General features: G+C 39.6%; 3 protein-coding genes across 6 annotated transcripts; all 3 read left to right on the forward strand.

The window, feature by feature from the left end:
* Positions 1-1,315: 1,315 nt before the first annotated feature.
* Positions 1,316-5,303, forward strand: LOC120770798. Its single transcript, XM_040098377.1, has 11 exons — positions 1,316-1,548; positions 2,103-2,216; positions 2,273-2,457; positions 2,641-2,799; positions 2,995-3,104; positions 3,180-3,324; positions 3,398-3,516; positions 3,574-3,650; positions 3,714-3,833; positions 3,912-4,587; positions 4,644-5,303. The coding sequence occupies exons 1-11, from the start codon at positions 1,316-1,318 to the stop codon at positions 5,301-5,303; spliced, it is 2,598 nt and encodes an 865-aa protein (XP_039954311.1).
* Positions 5,304-6,136: 833 nt separating this feature from the next.
* LOC120771838 lies at positions 6,137-9,943 on the forward strand. Of its 2 annotated transcripts, none has more exons than XM_040100081.1 (12): positions 6,137-6,404; positions 6,466-6,706; positions 6,769-6,947; positions 7,009-7,173; positions 7,228-7,346; positions 7,496-7,646; positions 7,707-7,846; positions 7,947-8,035; positions 8,257-8,355; positions 8,418-9,153; positions 9,211-9,331; positions 9,396-9,561. In XM_040100081.1, the coding sequence occupies exons 1-12, from the start codon at positions 6,263-6,265 to the stop codon at positions 9,476-9,478; spliced, it is 2,265 nt and encodes a 754-aa protein (XP_039956015.1). In that variant the 5' UTR covers positions 6,137-6,262; the 3' UTR covers positions 9,479-9,561. The 2 variants fall into 2 exon arrangements, with proteins under 2 accessions (XP_039956015.1, XP_039956014.1); XM_040100080.1 differs by having other exon boundaries at positions 6,263-6,404; positions 9,211-9,335; positions 9,396-9,943.
* Positions 9,944-10,231: 288 nt separating this feature from the next.
* Positions 10,232-14,846, forward strand: LOC120771855. 3 transcript variants are annotated; one of them, XM_040100102.1, is made up of 12 exons: positions 10,232-10,437; positions 10,521-10,641; positions 10,701-10,820; positions 10,896-11,086; positions 11,155-11,319; positions 12,344-12,462; positions 12,921-13,071; positions 13,131-13,353; positions 13,463-13,561; positions 13,622-14,336; positions 14,390-14,520; positions 14,582-14,846. In XM_040100102.1, exons 1-12 carry the CDS (start codon positions 10,326-10,328, stop codon positions 14,730-14,732), a joined length of 2,298 nt encoding a protein of 765 aa, XP_039956036.1. In that variant the 5' UTR covers positions 10,232-10,325; the 3' UTR covers positions 14,733-14,846. The 3 variants fall into 3 exon arrangements, with proteins under 3 accessions (XP_039956036.1, XP_039956037.1, XP_039956038.1); XM_040100104.1 differs by having other exon boundaries at positions 10,358-10,462; XM_040100103.1 differs by lacking the exon at positions 13,463-13,561.
* Positions 14,847-27,766: the final 12,920 nt, after the last annotated feature.

The following is a 27,766-nucleotide window of genomic DNA, read 5'->3' on the forward strand; positions in this document are numbered from 1 at the left end:
CTGACGATTGTTTGACGAGTGAAGCGCGCATGCGCACAAACAAACCAGATCGAGAGGATGAAGATCGCATTGCTGCACAAGGTGGTTCTGCTGGCAATGACGAGCACCGCTGAGGCCAGTTGGTCTGCACGCGTTGCTGTCAATTCCCCGCATAAACAATGCTGCACCAGCTGAAAATCAGACTCGCCACGGCAGCAGCAACATGCGGTCCAATGCGAATATGCAAACATGGAAGCGAATGTTTCATGTGGCATATGGCAAGTGTGCGTGTGTGCGGCTCTGTGGGTGTGTTAGCCATTGAACTGTAATGGATTTTCGGAGTCGCCTGCAATCTATCGCACTTCCAGTTGACCACATCCACCCAATACTTTATTGCAATTGCTTGCAACGTGCGAATTCTGCGATTTTTTCCTCCACGCTGGTACTTGTACAACTCGGCGGCTAGAAAAAAATCAATGCGTCGTTTGAAAATTGACACAACCATCAGAAGCAGCCAGTCTGCCGCCCCATTGACCAGTCAATTGTTCGTTAACCTCAACGCAGAAGCAATGAACCGGCGAATGTCATTGTTGCTGCCACACTGCGCAGCATCGGGACGTCGGGGAGTGCGAAGTGGGCGCGTTCGCTTAAGCGGCGCAGTGTTGGCTCATGCCAAGCGTGCAATTGCCGACTGCCACAGCTGTAGTACAAAGCGGTAATCGAATTGCAGGCAGCAACAATAAAAATGCAAGAAAGCAAATAACAATAACAAAAAGCATTATGTCTTTCTACTGTATAGTTTTCAATTTTCGCATAAAATCCATCGCTTGGCCGGAAATTATAAGTAGCAAGTCGGATAATTATAGTGCGCTGTTTCGATATTTTAAGCTCTTGCGGTGTGTCTTTGGAAAGTGAGCGCTCGCGTAAGCTGGACTTCTGGCAAAACGGAGCATATTCATATAGACGCCAAGCCGTAATTATAGAAACTAGAGCGATTGTGTGATACATAGTGCCCTGTTAGTGGATATGTGTTAGTAGGTGGAGTCGATCTCCAGCTGATTTGATGCATTCTGTTTTTTACTTCTTACAAGTTTTATTTGATTTAGAAAGATGTCAAATCTTCAGAAATTTAAAGAGTTCCCTTCACTTCTTTTTTTTTTTGTCACGTGGCAACGATTTCCCTTTTTACATTATACAATCAAATTGTAATTCGTAACAAGACTTTTGAGTTTGAAATTTGTTTACAAATCTTTCTCATATTATTTCCAAATTTGTGTTCGTTTTCTGAAAAAATACTTTCGAAGTGTGTCTCGGAATAATAAGCGCGCAAAAAAATATGATTTCATACCCCGAATATCATTACGACGGCGATTGTGGTGTAGCGAAGTTTTTTATGCGCCTCTCCGGTTGGGCTTTCAATGCATTTGAGCTCGCAGAGATACCACAGGGTTATGTTGAGAATGGTGACTTTGGACCGCGTGTCGTAAAATATGATTGGTTTGAGTTGCTGGCGAAGTTTCCACTGCTGATCGTATTATTGGTCATTGCGGGGTTAACGACGCTTTTTTGGTGAGAAAATTTGCGATTCTTTTAGAAAAATATTAAATTAAGGAAACGTTTATGTAAAGCTTCAATATAGTGGCTACTCCGAATTACTCCGAAAATTTAAAATGCTTATTACTAGTTTAAAGAATAGTTCTACAAAAAAATAATAGCACCTAGTAGTAGTATTAAGCAATAATTATCAATTTATAGTAATCCGAAAATATCCGAATATACATACATACATATGTTCATATGTACATATGTACATATGTTTATGTTTCTTTTTAGAATATTATTATTTATTAGAGAAATTTATCATTTTCATACAAAAATACGTATTTGTAAAAAAATTGATATAAAACTTCAATTTATAGGCAAATAACTGACTCCGAATTACTCCAAAGGTTTCTAACTCATTTTAGAATAGTTTTGCAACAAAATGATAACACCTAGTCGTTGTATTAAGCAATAACAATAGTTTTATAGTATTCCGAAAATGTTCGAAAATATCCGAAAACATAAATTTACTATGACTCGCACACTATCGCTATTATTATTATTTATCAATTATTTCTTAGGCTCTTTTGGCTATGCTGTACTGTCAGGGGTCTACAAAAATCTACAAAGAAGCGGCATCGTTGTTGTCTTTACTTCACCTCTTTCATGTTGTTGCTTTTATTGTTGCCACTTGCGTACGTATTTAATATAAACTTTTGTATTATGTCTTAATAAAATATTTATCTTACAGCATTGGCTTGTATTTGACTTTTCGTACGAATTTTTTACTACGCAGAACCAAAAATGATTCTAAAATTTTTAGGGATACCGCCAGATCAGCATTAGACGATGAGCATGCAAATTATATGAATCAGGCGGAATATGAAGTTAATCCCACACAGTTTTCTATAGAAGTCAACAAAGTGATAACTGACGGTAAGTTAGTATGGATTAAGAGTTCAGGAGAGAAACAATCTTCGTTGCCGAAACGCTCTGAGAAAGCGTTCTAGAAAAGCTTTTTCAGAGAGCACTTTCTGGTTATGATCTATATCGTCACCAAATCCTTTCATAAGTGTACTTCATTTGAGGTCTGTTCTAAAATTTTTATTTTCTATCCAGGACTCGCTGATTGGCAGCAGACAATAGCCAGGACTGAGCAGAAAAATTTTGAAAAACTCAAATATTTAAACAATAATGGAGACTTTTATTCAACTGCTCTGCAGTCGTTGAGAGATTATGCCTACGAGTTGGTAATACTCGGCATAGAAATGGATGATTGTAAGTATACGTACGATATAAGTTGGGATTCGCATACTTAAGTTAGGGAAAGAGCGCTAGCTTGTGTAATTTTTGTTAGTAACTTTTAGGAGTTATGACTTTTTCTCTAACAATACAATAAATGCCTGTAGTTCTCACACAGTTTATCATCATATATTTCAATACTGATATTTTTTTTATTTCTCAATTTTGCAGTACTACGCACAGTTGTGCGAGAAGCCTTCATATTTCTACAAGCAAACGTCAAAAATACGTCCTTAAAAGAAAGCAAAATGCTGCAAAGAGAGCGCATTAATGTGTGGCACGTAAGTGAATAGGTTTTTAGTGAAAAAGAATTAAAGTTTTAGTTAAAATTATGTCAAATTTTTCATGAAAAATAGTTAAATTCAGTCTATACGCAATACTTATACTCGTATGAGTACTTAGAGTACCTATTGAAGGCATATGAGAATATCTCACTGCTGCAAAAATCTATAGCGAAGAGTACACCGAATGCATATGTGAATGAAAATGGGTTATTCAAGAGTAAGTTTAAACAAAATACTTAAGTAAGTCAATTATTCTACACTCTCATACACATTTCTTAATACTTTTCTAGCGCCAACTTTGCGACAGCTTCCAAAGCCATACATCGACGACAGATCATCTACGGAACACCCACAAATCCTGAATCCCATACTGTATCTAGCGATGGCTATGTTTTTTGTAACAGCTGCCGTGAGTATATGGAAGTCAAATATTCTAAAATTACTTCAAAGTTTTTACTCAACACAGCTTGCTTACATTTTATTAATGGCACTCGGATTCGGTATTTGCCGTTACTATGCGCGCGCGAATTGTATGCTCAAAATGTGTGTAAACTATATGAATACTGTCTGTAATGATTACTTAACCATTGTGTTTTTGTCTTCCAGCTTTCTTTTTCTCAACATATTGACCATACCTGTACTAGCCTTGCTAACAGTCTTACATTTCCTGCCCGCCATGGTGTTGCATACGGGAATTTGCCACGAGGATGAACTTCGGGATCTTCGGTATGGTTGATATTACTTTAAAATAGTTATTTCGATTAAATTCATGCTTTACCTTTCTTTCTTTTCATCAACTCACAGGGAAATTTCTTATCGCATTCCTGAACCTTGGCGCTGTGATCCAGTTAATAATATCAATGCCGACAAAGCTTACGACTATGAAAATGCGGAACTGTCGACCACTCAGCAAATGCGGGAGAATATTTTACCCAAAATCGAGCGCATGCTACCAAAGATCAAGAAAAATCACGACAATTCCACGAATAGCCACCAAGTTGTGGTGGAATTCCCGCAAGAAAAGTGGTACGAAAGCGACATACAAGGTCTCATAACTAACGACGACTATACGAGCTACGCAGGTTACATAAAAGAGTACAACAAAGAGAATACAACTGGCGTGGACATATTTTCATGCAAACTAAATTCCATACCAAAGGCCGCCAGGACAGATTTGTACGATAAAACATTTGTACCTGTCGCTACCGAACTGAACGAAGTGCTAACCAAGCTCAAGCAACATGCACAGCCTAAGAGTGACGAGAATTTTACAAAACTTTTAGAGAGTGCGCAAAGTGAGTTGGTTGTCTTCGAAAAATTTTATGCGCTGTCGAAAGTTAATCTCTTGGCTACATTGAGCGAAAAGCTGGATAAAAATTTGAGAATGTACACTAAAACTTTACAGTCAGTACCCTGCTACCGTGGTCAACGTAGTGCAATGAATGAGTCTTCAAAATGCGGTTGTCTTGAAGACTTACTGGTAAGATTACAATACAGTTATGAGTTAGCTCTAATATTGGTTTCAATTCTTTTCAGATGCTCTACGCTATCGGCAGTGCCCTGCTAGTCTTCACATTATTTTTTATTATGTTACTTATACTGTTGCTGTACAAACTCTACAAACGCGGACCACCGATATTTGCTTGTACCCAACCACCAAAACCAGATGGTTGCTTGCGTGCGCCAGTAGCAGTAAGCGGGTCTCCATGTGAGCAAACTGCAGGCACTGCTGCGCAATCTACGATAGATGGCAGAGAATGTGCTGTTCCCCAAACGAGCATGAACTGTGGTGGAGCGCATGCCGGTACACCACTCATTAATACGGTAAACTTTATACCGCCAGTGATGGGTGCCTTTGGCTGTCAGCAGAATCCACCAATGATATATCCAACAAACTGTCAACAGAGTTCCCCACAGATGTGTGCAGGAACTAGTCAACGAAATCCACCACAGATGTGTGCAACAAGTTGTCAACGGAGCACAACACAGATGTGCAGTAGCAGTCGAAGAGATAGCGTTATTTTGCCCTTGCCATGTCGCAGCAGAACACAAACGAACTGCGTCGGTGCGGAAGCGCAATTAGTAGGTGGTGGCACAACAAAAGACAAAACAGTAACCGTAATGGTTTTTCAAGGACCCAAGGATCGCCAACCGTTGGTTACATATCCACCGCCGCAGACATTGGAAAAAAAATAATTATGAAATTTTGTGTAGAAATATATTTTTTTCATATTTAAAATACAGACTTTTCAAAAGCTTTGAAGCAAACTTCACAAAATTACTTTCAATGGAAAGAAAGTTAGGTTAGATGTTTCTGTTAGGTCAGATTCTATATCATTCAAACCGTTACCACCTTTTTCGGAGCATAAATCGACACTCCTGCTGAACTAGATTAGGTTTAGTTAAACTGGTATACGAATAAGCCACGCATGATAAGTCCAAGAGAAGTAGTCATCCTTTAGGATGCCTGTGCTTGGCGAGAATTTTAACAGATTCTGCGGCCTCACTATCGATACCTCCTCCAGTGTATCATACCACCATACTAACAACGTAGTCTGGCCAATGCGGGACTAGTGCACAAGAAATTCTCCATCTTTTCTATGGAGCCCTGCCCAGTCTTCTCGATCTGTCAGTCCTATTCTGCGAGCGTGTGTCGCCACCAGACAGCATTTTATCAAATTGGTGATACGATCTCGCGTTCTTCAAATTTAAATATCTATTAAAATCTCATTAAGGTTTGACAGCTCCATAGACAACATAATAGTATATTTTTTAAAAGTAACATATAAAATCCCAAACTTAACTTTTTTCGGAGCTGCATAGTTCCGTATTGCTATTAGAGCGCAAAACTTTAAGTCTTAAACAGGGTTGGAGGAAGATCGAAATTCAGTGTTCCAATATTTACGATAACCACAGTATTTCTTATTGCCGCACATGTCATTTATGTATTCCTTTCATATCGAACCGTCAAATACTTCAAATGTTTTCTACTATGAACTTTCATTTCCCTAAAAAATTTGCTTGTGTTTTGAAAATTGTATGGTTTTTTGAAAGAAACGTTACGTAAATCCAAACTCTTTTTTGAATAATCTTATTCCACAAACCATTTTAATACCGAAGTGTCCAAATTGTGTGCAAATATCCAGTCGTCAATAATGAAATTATCCGAATTCAAAACATTGCCAGTTGTGCCTTACACCAGCGTGGACATCTGTGGACTGCCCTTCTCGATACAGGCCATCATACAGGCTTTTGCGACCAAAGAAGCATTAAGCCTGCCAAGAAGTCTCACACAAGGCATGTATTCAAGAAGTGACTGAATTCAAAGCTTTGTTGTCTGAATCGTATCCATTTACAGAATACATTAACTGCACAGGCTTGGGCTACAAACTGCTTGACAATGATTGGCGTGATTATGTGGCAGAGTTTCCTTGGTTGATTGGGATTCTCATTTATACAGCGCTACTGCCAGTTTTGTGTCTAATCTGGTGCATCTTTCAATTTCGGCCAAAGAGAAAACGACGCTTTGAAAGAGCGCCTGTGCCTTCATGGCGCTACATACTGTCGACTCTACTATTTTTACTGAAAATACTTTACAGGTGAGTGTTCTTTGTGCTTTAGCATACTGAATTTGTTTCATAATCTCTCATTTTGAGGTTAGCTTCTTTATATGGTTTACTTATACCTCCTATCAAAACCATCCGACAAGAAGTTATCGCGAACCAGATAGCAATGTTAATATGGTAAAAATGCTGTACGATCAGACTTTAGATGTCATCGATCATATATCTACGGAAAATATCGAAGTCGTGCAAGAGTTCATGAAGAAGTTGGCTGACGGTAAGTAGCTCCAAAGCAATACAAACGCAGTCTCAAATTTTGGTCTGAACATTAATTTCAGAAATGATATCCAACCTCAACTCTTCAGCGCCGGAAATAGTAAAGAACCCCGCTGGTAGTATGCTTATGGACATCTACTCGAAAAGCTTAGCTATTCACCCTATCTTAAAGGACATGCGCAAGGATATGCAGACCCTTCTAGCAGATATTATGCAGTTAACAGACCGTAAGTTCGAGGAATAAAGGTCAAATATACTTGTACTATTATAAATACTTGCAGTCACGAAATTTTTCCATCGGAATACTACAACATTTTTGCTTTTGAACAACATCTCGGACCCAACTTATATGAATCTTGTTCGCAATGAGCTCAACGGGGATGAACACAAAGTTGTTACGGTAAATATAAACTTCTGTCTTAAACAGTCTGACATTTCAGGAGAGTACAAGCCTCTATAAATCATTACCTTTCAACGCAATGCTTACTTTCTCTCTCTCTCTCTCTTCTCTCTATTCTCTTTTCTTGATACGGTCTTCTCGCCTCTCAGCTACTCAATATCGAACGTGTATTATCCAACATAGAAGACATCGTTGAAATGTCAATGGAGTTGCCAAGTTTGTCGCAAGCTTTCGCGCAAAGCCTAAAGGACTTACACAGTTATTACAGATCAGTTTTCACGAATATGTGGGCGGAAAAAGGTGAATTAATGTTTTCGTTAAAACACGAATCAGTTTTCATATTTTGTGCACGTATTTCAGTAAATGAAATGAATGCCAATTATTTGGAAATTATCAAAGCAGTGAAGAAACTTCGTTCGGAAGTACCACGAGATGTTATGATCCACTTACCAAATGATATATATTCATACCAATTGTTTTTTCTAATCATCGCTATAATGGTGAGGATAACAAAAGTGGTGAAAGCTCTGATGAAAGCTTGCCAAATCCAATTTCTTCCGTATCTATAGATATAGCAATTTTATTATAATAATTTTACAGATATCTGTCCTGTGCTGGATGCAACTCTGTTATGCTATGTATCATGCGGTCTTCATGCGTTTCAAGAAGCGAAAATATATTCTAGTGAGGTGAGTAAGATTGTTCGATGTTAATACTGAGAAATACTAAGCTGACAAACCTTCGAGAAATTATTATTCTTAAAAAAAACGAAGACTTCAAAATCGGTCTCATACATTCCTAATACCACCACGGGTTAACAAAATTAATCCTCTTACTAATTTCATGTAAAGGGCACAAGATCGCGGTGCAATTCTCACTTAATCTACCTAATCTACTAATTTCATTGCAGTATCGTCATTTTCATCTGTATTACATCCATTATACTCTGTCTGATAGCGAGCCTGAGCTTCTTTCTGGGCGCATCGTTTTTCAATTTCAGGCAAGATACGTAAGCAACTCGCTGATAAGGCAAAAGAAGAAAGTACTAACCTATTTAATTTCTCTTAAAAGCACCACACTCGACAACACTTGCGGTTTGAGCTCCAAATCGTATTGTGACTCTCAAAATAAAATACTCAGTCTACTCGCTGAGAGCGCTTTTGGCCCCGATGCAGAGACATACAAAGCTATGCAACTACAAAATCAGCGTGTTTTCGAGGCACTACGTGTGGCCTTACCCAGCGTCGCGGGCATTTCGAATATACTGCAAATGCTGCAGTATGCAGATTTCAGCGGAACTGTCTTCAATTCGGGCGACATGTTTAATGTTGTGAAACAAGAGATGAATATGGAAAATTGGTATGCGGCTTGTGAGCAGCTAAGCACGCACATACCCACCGTGGCCGAGGCAACCCTGGACAATGAAACAGCGTATAATGAGAAAATGCTGGCCTGCAACTTGCATCTAATGAGAACGCACGTCTTCGAAACGTTGATTGCGAAGCATATAGTTGGAAATGTGGATGCACTATCCAAGCATGCGGAACGCCTTGTCGCACAAATGCCGGCGGTAAATTTGAGCACTCTCTTGCGGAAGAGTCTCAGCGAAATGCGTATATTACATGATTACTTCGAGTTGGAGTTTAAGGAATTGCTCGATATTGAAATGAGGCAACTTCTAATGGATTTCGATTTGGAAATGATGTTATATACGAGTCATGTCGCTTTCATGCCGACTTGCAGAGACTTCAAGCTATCAAGTGTCGGTATACCGCGACAGCTGTACGAATGCATCGAGAGTTGTTTGGTAAAATGTGGACTTAACTCAGTTTAGTTGAAGTAATACACTTAACCGTTATTACAGCACGGTTTCTGGATTGGCGCTTTCAGCATACTCATACTACTCTTTCCGATACTGATCATTTGCATGCTACTCGCATACCTCTACGACAAATACCCCTATTCGACGCAAAGCGGTGCCGGCAGTAGGTAAGTTTGGACTTAAAATTTTCAACAAATATTAATGGTATTTTAAACCATACTCAACAGATCTGCACCTTCCGATGACGCTGCAACGCCTACCAGCAGCACAACGGCAGTCAGTGAGGCTGCGCCGGACAATGAACCCGTAAACGAACCTGTAAACGAGCCGAGTCCGCCGAAAAGTAATTGGAGAGATAAATTTGGCGCCCGGCTCAGAAACGCACATGTCACCTTTAAGTCCCCATCAACGTCTAGCGATGCGAATAAAGCGTCAAGTGCTCAGCGTTCCAGCACGGCGAAGATCAGAGATTTAATTTATTCGATTTTAAGTTCGGCGCCAAGTGTAACACCAGCAGCAGAGGCCAAAGTAAGCGGTGATACGGCTACAACATCCGAGGAGTCCAGCGAGGCTGAGCTTGCTTAAACAAAAAAATGGATTCAGCAACAAATTGATAGTTTTTTGTTTTGAACCCGGATGATATTACGACGTCCGAGGAATCCAGCGAGGCTGAGCTTGCTAAACCACAATAAAAGGATCGGTTAGCAAATTTGAAGTTTTCTTGTTTTAAACCTGAACATGTACTTACTCGTATGTGGTATATATTCTAAAATAAATGCCGTGAAATTGCTTATGTGTTTTTAAAACCTTTTCGAAAACTTTAGTTATTCCGAAGACTCAAACCAAAAACTTTTCACGCTCTCATTAAGTCTTCATGAAGTTTGTGAAGTCTCTGTAGAGTAAAAAGACAACACTTTTGAAATTTATTTTCAAACTCTCCTATTCTCCATATCAAATCGAACCTTCATTTGTCAAAACAATTTTTCAAATATGAAAAAAATTTGTTTGCTTCGTAAAAAAAATCAATTTTACTAAATTTCGCGTTGAAAGTTATTTATTATAGAAAAGCTTAAAAAACATCGTGTTAAATTTAAGAAAATAGTAAAATATAGAACCAGTTTTGGAAAGTGCCGCGCACTGAGCGCCTTAAATAAACAATGAATTTAACCAGCGAAGCCTTTCAGTGCCCACTGCCCGAAATCGTGGGTCAAATTGTCAATGCCTCAACGTCTTTTTACTCCATGCGCATACCGCGAGAGCTAATGGAAGGTTTGTTAAAAAAGTTACTGGATATGTATGTGAGCATATCACACAATGAATAACTCTTCTCACACACTCTCAATATGCCGCAGGATATTTTGACTGTCATAGCTTCGCGCGTCTGCTCCTCCATGCGGATTGGCAAAATCAGCTGCGCGAGTTTCCCGCTTTAATCGGATTTCTGTGCACCTCCATAATCATGACTGTACTCGGGTGTGTATAGCGAATTTAGTTTTCTTAATATTGTGTCTAAATAAAACTCTTTTTCCCAGCCTGACTTGGTTTATTTACGAGTGCGTGCATCAGAAGACTTATCGCGCCGAAAATCTCTTCGAGCGTTACTTGCGTTTAGCGCTTTCTATTACGATCTTCTTCCTGGTTTTGCCATATATGTATGTGCCATTTTTCGCTGCTTTTCAATTTCAGTTCAAATGACAGCTTCTATTTTTATTATTTTTATTGCGTAGCTTCTTTCTGTGGCTTGCATTTGAGTCTTATAGCTCAACAGAAACTATACATAACGGCACCACTGATGCTAATGCTGAAAACTTGCGTCTTAGCGGTTTCTTCGAAAAGTATATACCACCGCTTCAAGTCGAGCCATTGTCCGCGCAACATCTAGATCACATACGAAACGAAGTGAAGAACTTCTCGAAGCGTAAGTATAATTATCCGAATGCTAAATATATAGTTACTTTAATTATTTTTTATTTCCTCCATCACCAGATTTAGCTGCACAAGCGGAGATCGTTGCTCCGAAAGTCATACAAAAGGGGGAACGCAGTATTTTGGGAAAACTATCCGTTAAAAGCATAGATCTGATGCCGCTCATACAGAAAATGCAGACGGAGCTTCATAATCTTATAGCGGACGTCATGCAGCTAAGTGATCGTGAGTGAAGGTTTTTAGAAACTGGATTTTTAGAAAATAGTTTGTTCTTACTTTAAACCACAAACTGTTTGTCATTACTATCTTGTTTTGTGAAGTCGACAAACCACTGAGGTATCTTCTTCTTCTTTACTGCCTTACGTGGTTATAGCCGAGATTGCAATAACACGCCAGTCGTTGCTCCTTTTCGCTGTTTGACGCCAATTTGAGATTCCAAGTATTGTCAAGTCTTTTTCAACATGGTCTTTCCTACGTAGTGGAGGTTTTCCTCGTCCTCTGCTTCCCCCGGCGGATACTACACCAAATACTTTCAGAGCTGGAGATTTTTCATCCATTCGGACAACATGATCTAGCCAGTGTAGCCGCTGTCTCTTAATTCGCTGAACTATGTCAATGCCCCCGTATATCTCGTAGAGCTCATCATTCCATCAAATGCGATACTCGCCGTTGCCATTACGGAAAGCACTATAAATCTTTCGCAAAACCTCTCTCTCGAAAATTCATAACGTCGACTCATCAGATGTTGTCATCGTCCACGCTTCTGCACCATATTGCAGGACGGGAATAATGAGTGACTTATAAAGACTTTGGTTTTTCTTCGTCGCAAGAGAACTTTACTTCACAATTGCCCACACAGTTCGAAGTCGCATCAAAGCAAGATCTCTCATCCGAGGCTGTTTAGATCCTTTCATTGGCGGTGTAGCGGGCTCCAAACCCAGCGCACAACCCTGTTGAGGAATAATTCGCCTTCTCCCTTTAGCTCGCCTTCTGATGTTTTTTGGCTAGCCATAGGATACTTGATCAAAATCGGAACATTCCTCACTTGCCTAAACTTATATAATACTTAAAAGAGAGCCTGCAGTAGGTTAGCATTGGAACGTATCTACCACTTAGCACAGCTCCTTCCGCTAACTGCGAACTCAGATGTGTTACTTTAGCGTAAGATTTCTTCGACTGTCTTCAGAGAACCGACCTCTTTTATTCTAAGTATTATAATTTTACAACTGCTCTCCTTTCTTTTCTCTAGATACCCGTTTCTTCTATCGTAACACCACAGCATTATTGGATTTGCAGTACGTAAATTTCAATGATTATTCTACGCTGCTATTCAACGAATTTGAGGCAAATGAACAACAGATTGTGATGGTAATGAAAAAATATTGCTCTCGAAGTCTATTATTATATTTCAGACCCTCGAAAACACAGAATTTTGAGTAGAAGAATTTTCATGAAGAAAAACACTCGATGATCTCACATTGCCAACCAAAGAGCGATCATTTTTCGAATAGCTATTTTCCAAATTTTTCCCTTGGTTTGTTCGCCACTTTACCACATTTAGTTCAATTTAAGATAACATAACTTTAACTTCATCAAAAATGTCTGGAACCATTGGACCACATTGAAATCTAAAATAAACCCTTTTCAAGATATTTGAAATGATTACAGCAATTCCTAACTTCCCTTATTCAACTTGGTCGAACTTAATCGAATCTTATCATATAAGAAACCTCTAGATTTAGATCAAATTATAATAAACTAATCAGTTTTCCTTAAACTCGATTATTTGTGTACCAGTATTACCAATTATTTCATTTCTCTTCCAGCTCCTGAACATCAATAACACTTTGGTGAAACTCATGGAATTAGTCTTCTTCGCTTCAACTCTGAACGATATGCGTGAAAACCTAACAACTAATATGTACACTGAGTTTGACATACTCGGAAAAGACCTGAATGCAACCGTGACCAGGAAGAGTGAGTACCATAGATACCTAATATTTCCGCCCCAAGTTAAATTTCCGTTTTATACTTAGCGCTCGAGTACACCGCACTCGATGAGAAAAAGCTCGCACAACTTGCACGTCTTCATCATGGGACGAGCACAAACCCAGATTTCTTTTTGTCACCCAACTTGAGTCACCTGGAAGCCGTCTATAGCATAGTAGCTACTCTAATACTTGCCTTACTCTTCGTATACCTTGGAGACTTTGTAATTGGTTCAAGGAATCGCACCGTTACCAGGTATTTGTTGATGAGGTAGGTGAATCTGGCAAGCTGAAGAAAAGGCTGCCCGAAGTTCGATTGATTCTCTCTACATTTAGTACTTAGCTTTTTATTAGAGCTTCTTCTTTCGCATATTTTTCAGCATCATTATCACTATTTCTGTTAGCTTGATATTGCTCTGCTTGTTTGCTATCTGGCACTTTCTGCATGGCGTTGTCTATTACAATTACCACAGAGAGATGTGAGTGTTCGATATATATTCTTTACCTATAGTCCAAATATAAATCTTTCCTATTTTCAGCAATGAAAATGAAAATTTCTGCAATCTAACCGAATTCCATTACTGTAGCTTGCATAATCAAGTGCGTTCTATTGGACACGCCCAAGATAAGCTAAGACTCTCACTCACTAGCTATGCGATAAAAGATTTTTGTAGCCATATATACTACTACAATAACAAGCCAGAAACACAACAATGGACTCAAGAGCTCAACCAGCAATTGCCTTTCTTCGAACAGATCTACCGATCTGGCGCCATGTTTGAAGTTGCACGGCAGGAGCTGAACTTGGAAAACTGGTATGAATTATACAATACGTTGTACAACTACAACATCGCCGAGTCCAACCCGGAGCACAGTAATACGCAGCATAAAATGCTCGCTTGCAACTTGCACACGATTAGAGATTACATTTTTGAACAACTCTTCAAACGCAACATTGCCGCAAGCATATTGAAGCTGACGCAGCAGTCTGGGAATCTGCGCACCCATTTACCGGGCAACAATCTAACACGACTCATTAAGCGCGTGTTGCGTGAGGCGCAGGAGTTGTCCGATTTCTGTCATACGCTCGAAAATCTGCTGCAAGAAAAGATCGAAAATATTAGTGAGTTGCTAGCACGAGAGCTAATGAGCCAAGTTGCACCGCTGTTTGAGCAGTTTCCACGCTGTGAAGATCTGCGTTTCGCCAGTTTGGGCATTTCACGTGAAATGTACGAGTGCATCGAGTGCTCTCTGGTAAAATTCTAGTATGTTACATTCAATATTTTATTAGTTAAACTTGCTTACAGCATGGTTTTCACATTGGCGCCTTTGGCATACTCATTATTCTCTTCATCGTACTACTCTTCTGCATTTGCTTGGTCATGCTCTATGAGAAGCAAGCAGCAATCGGTGTCATTCGTAGCTCGAGTTTACTCGGGTGGGTTTATAGAAGAATAATATAAAAAATGTATGTGTTCCAACTAAATTATGGATTCTAGAATGCGTTCACGCGAATATGCCGCGTCTGACAACTCTCCCGGCTCATGGGCAAATCAAGCAGACTCTGGTGGCAGAAGGATCTTTATAAAACGCCCTACACGCGTTAGGTTCATAGAACCACCTAAAATAAAGCGTCGACGTCGGCGGTGATATTTTGCGGCGACGGAGGTAAGTAGCAAGTTGGCCTCAAAACGTGCTCCACAAGTCAAGAAGGCACTTCAAAGAGTAAAGATGGTTACTTCAGAGTAAATGGTTTTAACAGCTATGATTGGGACTATGAAAAAATATGAAAAAAATATTGTCATTAATAACAAATCAACTTTATTAAATGTATTTTGTGAAACTGTTTTGTAACTCGATTTTGGAATAAAATGTATTGTATTTAAATAAACCAGAGAATGTAATTCAACTGGCGTAACGCTCCATATTTATCTCATAAACTGGTTAAAAAAATGTTCGATCTTCACCTTTCCTAACAAATTTTGAGTCAGTGTATTCTAGCACCAACCATTAACAGACGGGGAGTTCTTCAAATATATTCTATATTCCCTTCGAAACCCGTCGACACAGGGTTATTTTCGTTTCACTAACACTAAATAACCTACGGCCTTCATGCCCTCTTTTTTAGACTCCTACGGTTTTTTGACAATTGGCTGGACACTGACATAACTTGGACTATTAGATGGATCGGTTTGAACTTTGAACTGGAGGTCATGATATTCTGTCACCTGAGTGTTCAGAGGTCAAAAAATGGCTGATGGGTTTATGCCAAAGCTGCCCCCGGCCTCGGAGTATGTTCCGCTCCCGTCATCATTAAGTTGGTGTGGATGGTGTAAGTTTAGATAACTCCTTCTTTGCGCTGCTCGACTTTGTACGGCATCGGTTGCTTTATATTGCTGTTGAGGAGCTATAGGAAAAAGGTGGGTACTCTCACTAAAGATAGTCTTCTGGTTCTACCACACCGTAATCAAGCCTTTCATGTTCTATGATGTGTTTGTCCGGTGGAGGACGCTCGAGAAAGCTATACTTGACAAAAAGCTTGAGTGTGTCCAAATAGCGGCTCTCATTCGATTCTCCGGTGCACTACGGACTACGCCTTATTACTGGTGCCACTTAATGCCATTTGAAACATAGCACCCGTGGACATTGCCGGTAGTTGTATTGCTGTGCAATGTGCTCCAAGGTTCAGAAAAGCTGAGAAATTAAGTGGCCCGAACAAGAACAAGCAAATATTCTCTCCTCCTTCAATTGCAAGATATGGACTATGGACTTGGGGCTACCGGATCACTGTGGCGATTTTAGGCCGAAATGGCTGCTATCAAGTTGGCGATAGACGTACTACTACGAAGTGCAGTCTCTTTCGGGGAAGTGAGCATTCATTCCGACAGCAGGGCGACAATACTAGGGTTGAGAACGCCAACTGTGCACTGAAAGCTAGTCATGGTGTCTTTTCTCACTGGAAATAACATCAAGCTACTTCATCATCAGGCTTGTTTGAATGCCTGATCACAGCGGAATCGCTGCAAAGTCGATGAGCTAGCCAGAGGGGCCCTCTTGATCCACTCTCATCGGAATGAGACTGAGTTGGATCTCCATTGGCTTATCAGGAGATGGCCAACGATCAAATCCTGTGCGACTGCGAGGTCCTTCTGGTTTTGATTAGAACGCATGTGATCAACTAAATTACTTTTCCTGAGTAAAGTAATATGGAAGATAGACCTATTAACCTATACTAACCTAACGTTACCAAATCAGCTCTCACCAACCCTTTGTTCTCCTTTAGTGAAGATAATAAGTTGGAGTTAAAAGAATATAGAAGACTTATCTCGCTAACAGTATACTTCCATGGTCATCAAATCATGGCGATTTGAGATAGGAAGGCGAAATATGAAACCATTTAACATTAACGCAAGTTTTTACCAGTTTATACCAGTTTTAAAGCTCGTCAACCGTAATGCTAACGAGTAACCTAAAAGAGTATTATATTACATTCTAATATCTGTGGCACGTTATAAAATAGCTCAGAAGGTCTAAATATGAACTTCTTAATAACTCAAATGTTTAGTAGTAAAATTAGTATGCAAAAACTATTACAAATTATTATAACAAATTGTGTGGCACGAACTTAAGGTCAGCAATATGCATCTGCAACATTACGATAAACTTACAGCAATGATGGCTATGTAAATCCCTGCACAATAATTTATAATCATTACGAAACAAACGTGGTCGAAAAATATTTGCTGATAGAGAAAATAAAATTAATTTCAACACCTCGGCTAACTTATGGTATACTCGTATGCTCACATGCAACCTGCATGCCGCAGAGGGAGCGTTAGTCAATCGAAGTAAGCTAAAATATGTCAGATAAGTGCATATTTTATGAAAATTTATCATTTTCCCAAGCAGTTAGTCCCAAAAGAATTTAGCAACAGTGAGTTAAAGTTGCATGCAACAGTTGCATGAAAAAAGTGCATGGAGAATTTAATTGAATTCTCATTATTTGCGAAAATTTGCTGGCAAGATGCACACTTTGCGGGTAAAGAAGAATGTGAGGGACGAGGGCCGAGATACAGAGGTAATATCTATTGGGAATGTGGTGAGTTGTGATGTGTTAACAAATATTAAGCATCGGTATGTGTGGCATTATACAAATACAATATACAAAAGCGTTACCTTAACTCAGTAAGGCAAATGCAATCACACTTTAAAAGCTTTGCGCTTTGCGTCGAAGAGCACAGTGCCCGTAAAAGAGAGAAGGAAGTAGTTGCTGGTGCACAAGAAAAGCCGCTTTAATGAAATCCCATTTCAGTATTCAATTATACAACAAACGAGGCAACACAGTAATCAAAGTAGGGGCACACACTGCCTGCACATGCCACACTTGCTTGCAACTCTAGCATCCTATTGAAAATGGCTACAAATTGCTGTCTTCTGTCATGCAAATCTGAGTGGGCGCTTCAACTTGTGCCACGCATTAAACTTCGCTTGTGCTGCTTGCCACATGCAACACGCCGCCCAACTGCACATAACTTGCAACACATGCCCATAATGCACATAACTTCAGCACTTGAGCACTTCAACTCAAAACAGCTACTCATCACTGCTATGCACAACTTGTCGGCGGCTCCGCGCAGCACGTCACACCTCGCGACGCAATCAGTGGGCCTGTCTACCGCGGCGTATAGGCCACAGGTTATTTGTGGTGCAGTTTGTCATGGCCGTTTTGTGTGTGTGCACAACTTCTAATAAATCATTTCATCGACTCATCAACGCGGTTTTGTTGCACGTAATAAGTTTCTTTAGATTGAAATGCCAGCGTAGAATTGTTGGTAGCAGCCAGCGCTTAAGAAAGCTTGCATAAATTGAAAAGCTAACAGAAGTAGGTGTTTACACAGCACCTTGTTGTTGGGGGACTTTAAATACTACAGTTGAATATGGTTAGTTGAATTTCAGTGGAGTTGAGGGCTAGTCTATATTTAATCGTGTCACACTTAAGATGCCAAGTCTTTGAAGTCTTTTTCGATACCAGATGTAGATACTTACATATGTACTATGAAAGATGCAAGATCAGAAGCAATTTTATTCTAAGCTCGAAACGGACCAACCTTTGGTCTTGTACAAGCTATTTTTATGAATTCATCAATAATATCTATACGTCTTCACTAACTAATAACGAAATGTTTGATGATGCGTCTATGATCCATATATCCGCCCGACTTCTCAAGTTGAAAATTTCGAAATCAAAACCATTAAGCACAGTTAGTGTCTGGAATATCTATTCTCTGGATTTATCTGCATTGTCGGATGGCTTTGCTTTAGTTCCGATATGGTGTAATCCTAGGCTTTTTTTTCCTTTTTTTTGGTAGTAGTTTCTACGAGTCCCAAAGCCAGAGCAAAACCTCGCTAGGCGAGTAGTATATAGCTTTATACACATTTATATAGCTTGCTGCTTGTTTCAAAGCCGACGCCCGCTCGCAGCCGAACAGACGCTGCAATTAGACTTCAATAAACCATCTAACCGAATATGTCAAAGTGGTTCCACCGAAGCTTTCTCTTTTTTAGCCGTGAGCCCTGGTCTCGCACGGGTTGACTACCGCATCCTTCACAAGGGTTACTCACGTTTCCAGAATGCGTGGAGAGGACGCAAAAGTAGGAATTGGGTATAGTCCTACAACTGTAACTGCTTACCCAGAAACATAACTTTACCTCATTGGCTGTCAAAAAGTTGCGTGAGTATGAAGAGTTTGAGAAGCTGGCCGATAGGGGTAATACTCGAAAATTCTACGAAAAGATGCGGTGACTAATGGAAGCTTACAACACCGGAGCATACTCTTGTACAACCTAAAGTGGTGATCTACTGGCTTATGATCAGAGCATACTGATGTTATGTAGAGAGCACTTCTCCAGCCGTTCAGAACGCAGTGAAAGTATGAATTCTGGAGATAGCGAACCCGAATCTTCAATCGATGACGACGGTGCAAGGTGCATGCATAATCTTCTTTGCGAGACTTGGTCGGATGAAAGCGTGCCTGACTATTGGAAGCTAAGTGTGCTCTATCCAATCAACAAAAATGGGCATTTGCTGTGGGGTAAGCCTGTCTCTACGCCGCTATACCTGAACTTGGTATACCCACAAAGCCAAAACGGTAAGCTGACGTTCAGCAACATCAAAAGCTCAATTAGGATCGGTAAGGACCTCTCCGAGCCGTTCAATATCAAGGGAGGTTTCAGACACTGTTGACAGTCATAACTTCGAAGTCGCAGATAATTTCGTCTATTTCGGAACCAGCATTAACACCAACAACAACTTCAGCCTCAAAATCCAACGCAGAATTACTCTTGCCAATAGGTGCCTCTTCGGACTGAGTAGGCAATTAAAACTCTACAAATCCTTCAATGGACAATGATATCACCTATTGGCCTTAAGAGTATTCGAAAGAAAAGTTTTGTCGAAGATTTATGGTCCTATTGGTCCTACAAAGGGTACCGGAATCAATGGAACGATGAGCTGTAAGACATATAAGGCGACATTGATATAGTTCAGCTAATTAAGAGATTAGGTCATGCCATCCAAATGGATGAACCCACTTCAGCTCAGGTGGAGAAGAACCTGGCTACACCTGGCACCAAATAGCGAAGAAAACAGACCACTGGTACATTTCCAAAGGGTTATAACCATAAAACATATTATTTTATAGCCGAAACAGAGAATGTTACTAAAACCTTCAAAATTGTACTAAATTCTTAAATTTATGTAGACCCAAAGCTATGCTCTGCTACAGTTTCTACGAAATGAAGTATTATACTTGTGTGTACCATACTTATGTCTTATATGTGAAGTCATAAGCATATTCGACGATAATAATAGTAATAATAATGGCGGCCAGTGAAGCGCAAATGCAAGTAGCAAATTTGTAGCATAGAAAATCGAACGTAAGCACTTGCCAGCTAAGTAAATAAGGGTAATGGGCGTAAAGCGAGAAAATAAGGTGAATAGCAGCAGAGTGAAAGTTTAGCAAGTTCTGGGCTGTCTGCATGGAAATGCACTTATTATGCAATAACAACGGCGCTGGCATAAAGGAAGGCAAATGAAGAGCTGGGTCGGCGAAGAACGAGTTGATTGAATAAGATGCTGAGCATTCATAAATGCAGACCATTTAGAATGTGTGTATGTAGGTATGTAAATCATAGGAAATTCATGCTCCAAGTCATATATATATACATTTATTAGTATAAAGTAAATAACAATGCTCCACTTCGAAAGCGCTCATACTTGCCTAAGCGGCTAAGGATAATAGCTGAACACATAGCCTTTCTACGCACAAATTCATATGCATGCATGTATGTGTATTTATTATGCACAACAATGCGCTTGCAACTGCAAGTGGCAGCAACAATTTACGCCTGACACTATGCAAGTTTACGACTAATAAAGTGAATTTACAGCGCCCACGTCGAGTTGTTTGCTGCACCTGAAATTCGAAATTTGCTCCTCACACACTTGGCAAATAGTCATGCGACAAAATGGCCGAAATGTGCACACAGCACACACGCATGCATAAATATATGTCGGTAAACATAATGCATGCAATTGAATAAAATTCGAAATAACGGCAGTTGCTGCAGACGCATCTCAGGCGGTGGTTACGTATACGCCATGGCCGAAATGCAGGAAAACCGACAAAAATTTGCCAGCAACAAATTTAAAGGTGACTTGGCACATCACCAGTCAGCTGTTGATAGTTGAGAAAAATGTGGCCACACACATGCACACACACGCATGCATGCATGCCACCGGTGCAATTTGACATATTTATGTCATTTTCAGTTGCTCACTGCTGTTGTTGCTGCTGCAAATTGACCCACTTCCCGGCTGCAATTGTCGGTGCCAGTCTTTTGTTTCTTCGCTTGTGTGTGTTGTCGTTTGTTTGTGGCACGTGCTGCTCATACCAGACTACGTTGTTGCTGCTAATATTTTGGTAATAAAGTTCGTGTTGTTGTTGTGACATTTTCAAATGTTAACATTTTGACAATGCCAAACGTAGACAAGGCAAAAACGAGCTTAGGGCCCCGAGCGTACACCTGATGGTCAAGTGAAAAATACGAAAAAATACAAATTTACAGCAAGGTCTGGGTGCGTGTGTGTGTATTGTTAAGGGCGTACATGTGTTGGTTTTGTCTGGGTCACTGCTTCAATAAACTGTCGGAACTGCAATTTGATCACATGAATAAGTGAGTGCGGTTTATTTTTCTCAAGTGCTTGCTGTAAGGCCAGCAGCCATTTTGAGTCACAGTTGCTGTAAAGCTGCAATTGGGTGGGATAGCAACAGAAAATTTGGAAAAAGTGGTCGTGTCGAGGAAAACAGCGCAAAATGAAGCAGGAAAGTAGACAGAGGAATAAGTTAGGGATCAGCCAAACCGGTTATGATGATGTTTGGCTAACATGTCTCCAGCAAAAGCAGTAGAGACCCATAAACTCAAATAGTGAAAAGAAATCGTAACGAAAACCATAGCATTGTTTTCATAAGAGGAAATCAACTCGCAGATAACTCCTCAATCTTTCCATTTGGCCTGCACTTTTGATTATACTGGTATAAACATAAATCTTCAAATTTTACTTTGTATCGTTTCTATGAGGTTTCAGCTAATGGGATTAGGACTCTTCACGTTTGGCCGACAATATTCACTTACTTATTTCACTGCTGATTCCTATGTCTCTCTTACTGTCGGTTCTAGTGAGAACATGGACTTCTGGAACTGTAAAAAATGTTGACAATAGGGCCAGTGGCCACACTTGTGAAGAAAGGTTGTTGACTTAGCTAAATGTAAATAAAAGGGTCATTGACCCCAAAAATGTTAACCAAACAATCCTTGACCTCGGCAAAATGTAAACAAAAAAGTCAATGACCTCATAATGTAAAGAAAAGGGTTACTGACCTCAAACAATTAAAATAAAAGGATCAGTGACTCCAAATGAAAACAAAGGTTATCGACTCTACTAAATGTAGACAAAAGTTTTATTGACCCAATAAAATTTAAACAAAGGCGTCATTGACTTCGGGACTGTAAAAACAATAAGGACAATGGTCCAGAGACCCCAAATATAAACAACGGTTGCTAACTCGGCTAAATGTAAACAATGGTTCTGGACTTGGCTAAATGTAAACAAAAGTGTAGGCCTCGCAAAATGTAAATAAAGGTTTTTGACTTGAGCCCGCAGTTTAAAAGCTTTTATCGGAAAATGTGAGCAGTAAGTGGTTGAGATGAAAGGTGATATTAAAACTTGTATAAGCTCTACGATGTATGAAATACAAATGTCTTTCTGAACCAAGCGTTTATTAAGTAGCTTAAATCCAAAAGCTTTTTCCATTTCAAAATAGATCTGAAAGATTTTCTTGTGCTAGCTACAATTTTCTTTAAGGCTTTTTGTCTCAAAGCTCTAGTGAAAATATCTTTGCCCATATACCGACGAGGGAGTTGTGGGTAGGAAGAAGCCGCTAGAGGAGAGGACAGTGTGCTTCTTTACGGATGGGTCAGAGCTTGGGAGAAGTTAAGTGAAGGGGTTTACTGTCGGGAGCTCTCTATCAACTCCAACTGCAGACTTCCTGACTATTGCAGTGTCTTCCAAGTTGTGGTTACAGCCATCAAGGGAGTAGTAGATTTACTGCTCCAGATTGCGGCCTTCTTTAGAGAAGTGACCATTCACTCAGACAGCTGAGTGGCGATACTAGCCTTGAACTCTTTTACAGTGCGTTCAGGATTGGTCTAGGTGCCTAACGTTGCTATCAATAACATCGATCGTCTTTGTGATAAAACTGGTATGGATGCCGGGCCATAGCGGAATCGCAGGTAATTGTAAAGCTGATGAGCTAGCAAAAAAAGGCACCCTAGAACCGAAATTGGTAGAATGGAGGCGGGTCGGTTCTGCTGTAACCTCTTGGGTTCTACTACTGGATAGCAGGGCTTCGCGGAGGCTTGACCAGTGCTGGGCCACCATCGGTATTTGAGCAGTCGCAAAATCCTTTTGGCCAAGGGTTGATCGGTGGAGATCTAGTGATCTTGTGGCCGTCGGTAAGACTTGCCTTTCTCTAGTTGTGGGTATATACTATAAGGTTGGGAATCTTACCAGACACCGTTTGCACAACACAAATCAACACTTTCTTCTTAACTGTCCCGGGTTTGGGATGCCAAAACTTCAACACTTAGGAACGCGGAAGTTGAAATTCAGCGCCTTTGCAAATTTGTATTGGCTACTATGCATTTTGCCAATCTGTAAACCCGAACACAAGAGTTCTTCTTTTCTATGGCTTCACATAGCACTGCATGTAACAGTCCATGTGCGATCTTTGATCAGCCATCTAACCTAATCTAATCTAACTTGAGCTTAAAAAGCTTTCATGTGAAAGCGTGATCCATATCTACGAAATTTTAGTGAAATTCATAAAGAACCTCTCTTCAATAACCGTGTATAAAATGTTCGGTTACACCCGAAGCCCTTCCTAACATATATTCCGCATACTTTCTTCAAGGATAAGATATTTAAAAAATTGTATTACAAACTTCGACCTGAATGAACTTTTTCCTAACTAGTCACTAACACATGGTAAGGTGTTCACCAGCCAACTTTGCACCTTTGATTTTCGGCAGGTCCTCCTTTTCATGACATTTATTTCAATGTATGCTTGATTTTATGTGGTTTTAGTTTCGCACAAAGTGCGTTGCAATATTTACACATGTGTACCTACACACACATGTGTACCTAAGCCAACTGCATGTATGCTTACACGCTTATCTACATGAATATATTGTAAATTGTCTTGCGTTGTCAGCATTGTAAGCAATTTTCGAAAAATGCTTGCATTCACCTTGTCTTCTCCTCACTTTATTTACACATTTTATGAGAAAATTTTCAATTTTCTCATGCGACTAGGACACAGAACAACAAGGACAATTCTATGTAAATAGTTAGTATACGAGCTTTGATTCGTTAGTTGCCTAAAAGTAGGTGAGAAAAATAAATTTGCTTAGCTAACAGGGTTCTCGAAGTGGTCATGTGAAAATGCGTAAGCAATTCGAGCGAAAGACGGCAAAGAATTCTATTCAAATTCAATTGCTAAGTGGCAGAATATGCAAGTATGTATGCGTGTGTTGATGTGCTAAAGTCTACATGCAAAGACGAATTGCAGAAATGCAGCCAAAAAGTTTAGCTGCGTCTATGCGTTCGGCTTTAATTTGAAGTTAACTAAAATTTGTGTACAGGCACATAGACACTTTACGACCGAGCATGCTAACCAGCTGCACATTTTTCGCCGCAACCCGCTACCCCGCCCGCTTACTGCTTATTTGTCTTTCGCTTTTTGACTCGCTTTTAATCTACGCCCGCTTTCGCTGCACTCGCCGCACACCGCTTCGCTCTGGCGCTCTGTCAGCATGTACCAACCTAGAATTTGGCTAAGGCCTACGATAAGCGAACGCCACAGTACATAAATATGCTTGCATATGACATTTGCCTACACATACACACACACACATGATCAGCATACGTGTGTGTTTTCGCCGCTTTAGTCCATTTCATTTTCTTGGCCACTTTTCCTAACCAGGTTTTAGCAGCCCATGGCTTCAAAGCCGGTAAGAGCGTACTAAATTGAAAGTTTTACTTCCAGCCACTAGTTTCGAGAAATGTACAAGTCTCTGTGTGTGTCTGCGTGTGTTTGCAAGTTTGCACACGTACACAAACAATAGCTGAATTTCATATAAAATTGAGTGCCACTGAAATATCTCTGCCCACATGGCAGTGTGGACGCTTGCCGGAGACAAATCTGCAGAGTGTCAGCAAATATTTGGATTTACGAGAAGGAAAGTTTTGTCTTTCTCCATGCTGTAGTGTATGAGTGTATGCGTTTAAGTGGTTGTAGAATGATTTAAAATCTTCTTAATTACATTTTAGGTTAGAAAGCTTCCAAGCAAATATTAAAGTAGTTAGTAAGAAGAGACTTTCCCAAGTGAAATACTGTGAAGAAAGTCAAAGAAATGCTGGTTGGAAATAATACAGAAAATTTTAAAGTAATTACACATAAATAAAATGAAATTGTACTTGTTCGTAATCAAGAAATTTCGAGCTGAATAATGGCACGCTTTTAAAGCAAATTTTGTGTGCTGTTATTTATGGTGTTGATAAGCGATAAATTTAACATGCAAATCAGCTCAAGAGAATTGAGAGCTGAATAAAGTGCTGAATGCCAAATATGTTGTCTAAAAATATTTTAACTATGCTTTTTGATATTCACCACTTATGCAGCTTTGAGGATTGATAGCTGAATAAAGTGCTGAATGCCAAAATTTTGGCTAAAAGGGTTCGAATAGTTTAAAATGCATATTCAAACAATATTTTGTAAGCATTTTGTTAATCAACATTTATTCAGCTTAGAGCATTGATAGCTGAATAAAGCGCTGAGTTTCAAAATGTTGTCCAAAAATATTCAAAAAATCTAAAACGCATATTCACACTATATTTTTCAAGTATCTTGGTACTCAGCAGCTATTCAGCTTCGTCTGATAGCTGAATAAAGTGCTGAATGCCAAATAATTGCCTAAAAATGCTCCAGTAGTATAAAATTCAACTCCACATTGTGCATCTTGATATTCTGCATTTATTCAGCATAAAAGATTGAAAGCTGAATAAAGTGTTGAATACCAAATGTTGCCTAATAATATTCTAATAGTATGAAATGCAACTTCAAACTATATTTTCAAGAATATCAGTACTCAGTATTTATTTAGCCTAGACTATTGATAGCTGAATAAAGTGTCAGAATGTCAAATATTGTCAACAAATGTTGTAACAGCATTAAATGCAACTCTTAATTATGTTTTTCAAGCATCTTCATATTCAGAATTTATTCAGCTTTAAGGATTGATAGCTGAATAAAGAGCTGCATACGAATTCAGCCTATTCTAATAATTTAAAATAAAACTTTATATCGAATTTGCTGGGGGCTTTGGTATTCAGCTTGAAAAGAGATGAAGTGTTCAGGAATTTTATGGACTGAGAAGCTTCATCATAAAATATGTTAGTTCAAACCCAAGATTCTCTTATGGTTTGTTCGAAGCGGCAGCTCTGGATATAAACTCTTACTCAAGAGAATCTGGATGTCAGCTAAAACCACATATATAGCTGAGTCTATGTTTCTTCTTCCTTGTATTTTTTGAGCTCCCGTAACTGATAGTGAAAGTTATACTCAAAAAATTAAACAAGCTCGAATAAAAGTAGAATAGATCATATATAGACAACATATTTTCACACTCTGAAAGCATGCCTGTAGACTTTCAGACTAACTGATCTTAACTGATCTACGTTCGATGGACGCAAGCTGGTTCTTTAGACTTTCAGACCAACTGAACTTCACTGATCAACGATCGATGGACGCATGCTGGCGCTAGTCTGTTTCAATTTTCCCACACTTCGTTCAAGAAAATCTCATTGGGAAAGCATGGAACCAGCAGCTAATTAGGCACTTTGCGAAGCTCTTAAGCAACTAAAATCAACTGGCGGCTGATCAATAAACAGCGATCGTCGACTAATTGAAATGTTCTCAAATAAACGGGCACCGCATGAGCACTCGAAAAATGTCAATTGTAATGCAATTAGGACATAACAAAATCGACTTACACACCATCGACGCATAACAATTTCCAGCCTAACACTGCGCGCACACACACACACATTCGCTCAAGTTAGACAGAGTTTGCGCGTAGTCTACTGGAACCAATTAGGACGAACGAAGCTCAGAACAAGTTGATGAACAAGCGGGCAGAAGTCAAGAAGTCAGCGCAAAGTAAAGAAATGTAACTGATAAGCAGAACAAATACTCAAAGACAGAATAGTAAATGGTGTACAACAATAATTAATAATGCAAGCGAAGGCGAGACAATTGGGAGTCGTAGATGTAGCGGGGCGCGCGTTTTGGAGTGAAGTGTACGGCTGTGTAAAACTAAGAATTCTACAGCTAAGTAACCAGCGCCCTCCATTATGTGCACTTACACACTGTTACAATGCAAATAACAACAATTAACGGCGGCGCAACGATCGAGACGGCCACTGCTTGCCTGACTTATCAATGCGACGGCGCAGCAATCGTTAATTACAACATGAGCTGTCGTTGAAAATGAAATGATTTACTCATTCAGTGGCAGTTTGATTTCTTCTAATTCATTTTTACATGCGCCGTCCAAAAACAATAACACAAACAACTTTGTAAGCGCTGTGACAGCCGCAAGAGGCGCATCGCTGACAGATGGTGGAGTCATGAAAGGCAGCCAACATGCATTTATGCATACAGCACACACACACATACACACATGTATGTCACAGTCTCCGGCAATGTACGAATGCGCGCCTCGTTTGTACCGCTGTTGCCATCAGCTGTCCAATGACAAGTCATCAGCGCTTCAATTTGAGCAGCTCGGGAGCAACTTATTGATTTGTGGCGGCTGAAAACCAACAAAACGCAGGCGCACGGCAGCAAAATGAATTAAAAAAAAAATGAACAAAAATTTATATGAAATATGTTATTTTATTTTTCCGGCAAATCGAGATCAAATGGAAGATTTCGTAAATTTTTCTACAAGCACCAATTAGGTGGAAAAATAGAGAAATATGCAACATGCAGCAAGCAGCAAAA

The sequence above is a fragment of the Bactrocera tryoni genome, chromosome 3 (genome assembly GCF_016617805.1).
Source record: "Bactrocera tryoni isolate S06 chromosome 3, CSIRO_BtryS06_freeze2, whole genome shotgun sequence".
NCBI classification, from domain to species: Eukaryota; Metazoa; Arthropoda; class Insecta; order Diptera; family Tephritidae; genus Bactrocera; species Bactrocera tryoni.

Coding starts and splice junctions, on each gene's coding strand:
- LOC120770798 (XM_040098377.1), top strand. CDS start 1,316: ATGATTTCATACCCCGAATATCATTACGACGGCGATTGTGGTGTAGCG. Junction 1,549..2,102: donor GGGTTAACGACGCTTTTTTG/GTGAGAAAATTT, acceptor ATTATTTCTTAG/GCTCTTTTGGCTATGCTGTA. Junction 4,588..4,643: donor GTTGTCTTGAAGACTTACTG/GTAAGATTACAA, acceptor AATTCTTTTCAG/ATGCTCTACGCTATCGGCAG.
- LOC120771838 (XM_040100080.1), top strand. CDS start 6,263: ATGAAATTATCCGAATTCAAAACATTGCCAGTTGTGCCTTACACCAGC. Junction 7,647..7,706: donor GAATATGTGGGCGGAAAAAG/GTGAATTAATGT, acceptor CACGTATTTCAG/TAAATGAAATGAATGCCAAT. Junction 8,356..8,417: donor TTCAATTTCAGGCAAGATAC/GTAAGCAACTCG, acceptor TTCTCTTAAAAG/CACCACACTCGACAACACTT.
- LOC120771855 (XM_040100102.1), top strand. CDS start 10,326: ATGAATTTAACCAGCGAAGCCTTTCAGTGCCCACTGCCCGAAATCGTG. Junction 13,072..13,130: donor TGCAACCGTGACCAGGAAGA/GTGAGTACCATA, acceptor TTTTATACTTAG/CGCTCGAGTACACCGCACTC. Junction 13,562..13,621: donor TACAATTACCACAGAGAGAT/GTGAGTGTTCGA, acceptor TCCTATTTTCAG/CAATGAAAATGAAAATTTCT.